At 36.6% G+C, this 4,724-nt stretch overlaps 1 protein-coding gene across 1 annotated transcript; it reads right to left on the bottom strand.

Annotated features, from left to right (window-relative positions):
- Positions 1–2,682: 2,682 nt before the first annotated feature.
- Positions 2,683–3,687, bottom strand: LOC128516847 (trace amine-associated receptor 1-like). Its single transcript, XM_053490594.1, has one exon. It carries the CDS (start codon positions 3,685–3,687, stop codon positions 2,683–2,685), a length of 1,005 nt encoding a protein of 334 aa, XP_053346569.1.
- Between the last annotated feature and the right edge of the window lie 1,037 nt (positions 3,688–4,724).

A 4,724-nucleotide genomic window follows, 5' to 3' on the forward strand; every position in this document is an offset into this window, starting at 1 on the left:
AGAACTACTATATCTGGCTATATATTGAGATATCCCCCTCCACCTCCCGCACTAGCTCTGCTTTTTTAACAGATTTTTAACCTATGTTTCATGGTCCAATTGACATTTTTTGTAGCTGGGGTTTGTTTTCAAATGCCATCCAATCCACATTGCATTGGACACTTATACTACTCCTGCAGGTAGTGGGTCCAATAAAGGACAGACCTACTGTATGTAATTCTTTTGCTACTGTATTACACAAGCACAGAAAAGCTCCGTCCACAGGCCAAGCTTCTGGGTGGGGACACAAGATGTCTATCCTATGTAGGGTATCAAAGATTTTTATTTTTGTTCTAATGAAGATCTGTGAATCACTAGCCTGGTCCCTTTTCTTTGGAGACCATCTTATCATGTTTATGGTGTCACAAGGGGCCAGGGAATTTTGAAATAGCAAGCATGTACATTTCTCATAGATGGGCCATCAGGTTAAAATCCTCAACCCTTGAGGTGTAAGGCAAAAGTCATAACCACTAATTCACTTTGCCATCTTACAGATGGACTGGTTCATCATCAAAAAGCTTTCCAGAGTTCCTGTACCATATGTATGCCTTGACCGCCCAGATAAACAACAGTAGCAACACTAAAGCACCTAGTAAAAAATCTGTCCTGGTCCAAAAATAGCACAAATTTGTTGGTCAGTTTGTAAAGTTTCTTAAAGGCGAAAACAAGATTAACAGCATTTACCACAAACTGTTTGCATAACTACAGCACATACAGTAATATAAAATGTACTGTACAGTGTCTGCAAATCTCTCGTAATCTTACAGAGACAAATCAGATTGTTTAAACCATGTCTGTTTATTATTGTATTATTCACATTTATGAATCATGTAAAACAAAAATGTAAATCAGAACCAGACATCAAACTTGATTAGCACATATGATGCCCAAATTGAAACAAAAAACCTAGAAATTGACCTGTTTTTTAATGTTACATTTCCTATACACTATATTGTATATAAGTATTCACTGACCCATTTATATCACCGATTTCTGTGTTCCAATCACTTCCATGGTTAAAGGTGTATAAAATCAGGCACCAGACTGCTCCTATGAACATTTGGGGAAAGAAATGGGTCACTGTCTGGAGCTCAGTGAATTCCAGTGTGGTATCATGATAGGATGTCACCAGTGCAATAAGACTAGTCCTCACGCATAAATACACCACAGTCAACTGTTAGTGATTTTATAAAAAGTGGAAGCAATGATAGCAACTTAGCCATAAAAAGGTAGGCTCATTAAATTACAAAGTGGGGTCGGCGGAAGCATTGGATTCAGTGCTGTAAAGCATGCCAGTGGACTCTAAAGCAGTGGAGACGTCTACTACTCCTGCAGTCGCCGTCGTCGTCGGGTTGCTCATCAAAACAAGTCTTATCATTTGGACTCATACACGTTTACATCTCATACAAACTTAAATAATTATTTTGATTGTGTGAAGCTGCTTTTTTTCGACAATGTTAATTGTTAAAAGCGCTATACAAATAAAATTGAATTGAATTAAATTGAATTGGATCATCACTCTTCTCTGTCTTTAAATCTGTATATTGTGCCAATTATTTATTTATTGAATATACTGTGTGCATAGTTACTTTTTATGTCATAAATTAAACAAATATAAAAAAAAAAAAAAAACATTATTGTGACACTTTGCAAAAGTTTAGGCACCCCACATAATCAATACTTACAGTAGTAACACCTCCTCTGGCAGATATCACAGCTTGCAAATGCTTTTTATAGTCAGATAAAAGTCTTTAAATTTTTCTACTTGGGATTTTCTCCTATTCTTCCTTGCAAAAGGCCTCTAGTTCTGTAAAATATCTTGCATGCACAGCTCTTGTAAGATCTACAAACAAATTTTCAATGATGTTTGAATCAGGGGTCTGTGATGGCCGTTCCAAAACCTTTTAGCTTCCATCTATTGAGGTATTCCATAGTGGATTTTGAGGAATGTTTAGAATCATTGTCCTGTTGTAGAAGCCATCCTCTTTAGCTTCAGCTTTTTTTTACAGATAGTGTAATATTGGCTTGCTGCTGGTATTTAGTGGAATCCATTCTTCCATCCACCTGTGCAATGTTTCTTGTGCCGCTGGCTGCAACAGAACCCCAAAGCATAGTTGGCAAGGTGTTCTTTTGGAAACCGCAAGCTGACATTGCTTTGTAATCCTCTTCTAGCCTTCTCCAGCATTGTGGTCATCAATAACTTTCATTTTTAAGAGTCTTACACAGCTGCTTCGAGAATCCCATGGTTGTTGTGTGTCTGCAAGTGTGTGCACAAGGTGTAAAGAGTCAAAGAAAAATGCATTTGTAAAATGCATCAGATCTAATGAGCTGATTAAGGTCTTAAACCTTATAAAAGAATCTGAGATTCTGAAACAATTAGAATGCCCGAACTTTTACACAGTGCCATAATAATGTTTTTATTTTTTATTTTTTGTTTAAAATGATGGCATAAGAAGTAACTATACATCAATGTTTGCTGAAAATATTTTTTCATTTCCAAGAGTGACTGTGTTAACATATTTTCAATTGAAAAAACATCAAAGTCTGTTATTTATCGAATAGGGCCTAAACTTTTGAATAAGACTGTATATTAATGCATTATTTTAAAAGATAATTGGGTACACCATGTTTATTGATGTTATTTTATGACAGAACATTGATTAATGCAGAGTCGGCTTGAAATATTTGAAGAGATATAATTAATTTAATGCATTTCCTAAACCACGGGTAAAACAGAGCATAAATAAATGGATTAATGGTGGAATTAAGATATATCATAATAAGTACTTTCTGAAGAGATTCTGGCTGTACTTTAATAATATCACTTAATACACTGCAAATAAAATATGGAAGTAAACACACCAGAAACACAAACACTAAAATTCCAAGGACTTTAGCTGCTTTTCTCTCAGATTTCATTGAGTGTGAGGTGATTTTCTGTGTTTTAGGTCGTGTGTGATTATTAAGCTCTCTGATAGCAGTGGCATGTTTCTTAGCAATCACAAACACCAGAGTATACAATATGATTATGACAGAAAGTGGAAATATAAACGAATGCACAAGATCCATTATAGATGTAATCTTATTCATAAAGTAAAAACACTCTCCAGGACACATTAGAGAACTCATGAAGCTTCCATTAAAATACAAGATTGCTATGGCATACATCAGACACAAAAACCAGTTAACATAAACCACAATGCACATGTTCCTTCTAGATATTGTGTTTGTATAAAAAAATGGGTTTGACAGAGCCAAATACCGATCTATAGAGATTAAAGCAATATTATAGATGGACTGGTTTCCAAGAAAAATAGAAATGATCATTAAACAAAAGCAGTAACTTGAATCAAAAATCCAGCATGACTCAATCATCCAGATAAATGTTGGCAGCATGACAAAAATGCCAATGAGTAAATCCGACACAGCCAAAGAGAGCACAAGTGTGTTTGTAGGTGTGTGAAGCTGCTTGAAATGAAAAACAGAGATGATGACAAGCATATTTCCACAAACTGTTAGAAGAACCACAGCAGCTGAACACACATACAGTAAGATATAAACTGCAGGAGATACAAATCTCTCTGGACAGGAGAAATGCTCACAGAGATTAGACTGGTTAAACTCTGTCAGGTTTATAAAGATAAACATGTTTTTAAGAGTGTACCGCTGTTAAAAACAAACAAACATCAAATGACTTGCAATTTTTTATAGAGCAGAAAATGATGACACCCCAAATCTGAGTGATAGCATGCATGTGATGCCTAGAAGTTATTGGCCAGAGAATGAAACATGCTATAAAGCAAAACTGCATGTAACAAAGTTTATATATGTCCGCCCGAAAGGCGGGCAGACAGAAATCACCATGGAGAAAATTAACAGCAGTTCAGAATATAAAAAGACAATGTTGAAAAGCTGAACGTATGTGGCAGAAGACGAAACTTGAAATTTACTATAGCATCTATTAAGACAGCCTTTATGCTTTCAATGTGGAACTAGCCACAGCTAGACAGACAGTTTCTTAAACATTACTGTATAAACAGCAACATAAAACAACACTCACACTCTTTTTGCTACTGTTGGAAGACTGTAAGAAAGGAACATCCCCATAAAACAAATATCACAACAAAAATCAATTTTCTGGTCACGAGAAGAGACATAAACATGGAATGGCTTGATCCTTGGAAAATGAGCAGCAGCAACCCTTATAGGCTTGTACAGCCTGCTTTATCAATGGGCACACTAAGGCAACAGTAATAATAAAGACAGCAGATAATTTCTATGAGTGAATTCATGACCACACTGACCATGACTCGATCACAATTGGGGATTTTAATGCCCAACTTGGAGGAAATATTCAAGGATTTTAGCGAGTAATTGGGACATGCATCGTCTGAGCGACACAGTGACAATGGCCTGTGTATTGGGAAAAACCTACATACTGTGGCGTTTTTCACCGCCACGAAGGGATTAGGAGAGACGAGTGAGCTTCCTTGCTGCCCAATGCAAATGTCTGGGAGTATTTTATTCAGCATAGCACATAAACGGCACATTCAACAAGTCACACAATCACAAGACACACTTCTAACTCACACACACACACACCCTGGCCGAAGCCACTAATCCAACCACCTTTCCTCGACAGGGTGAACACCTAACAACCCCTCCCGCAAAGCATGATGGTTACT

Source organism: Clarias gariepinus, chromosome 2 (genome assembly GCF_024256425.1).
Source record: "Clarias gariepinus isolate MV-2021 ecotype Netherlands chromosome 2, CGAR_prim_01v2, whole genome shotgun sequence".
Classification (NCBI taxonomy): Eukaryota; Metazoa; Chordata; class Actinopteri; order Siluriformes; family Clariidae; genus Clarias; species Clarias gariepinus.

What these genes read in the sequence shown, in the direction of transcription:
- LOC128516847 (XM_053490594.1), bottom strand. Translation starts at nt 3,687, where the DNA reads ATGTTTATCTTTATAAACCTGACAGAGTTTAACCAGTCTAATCTCTGT.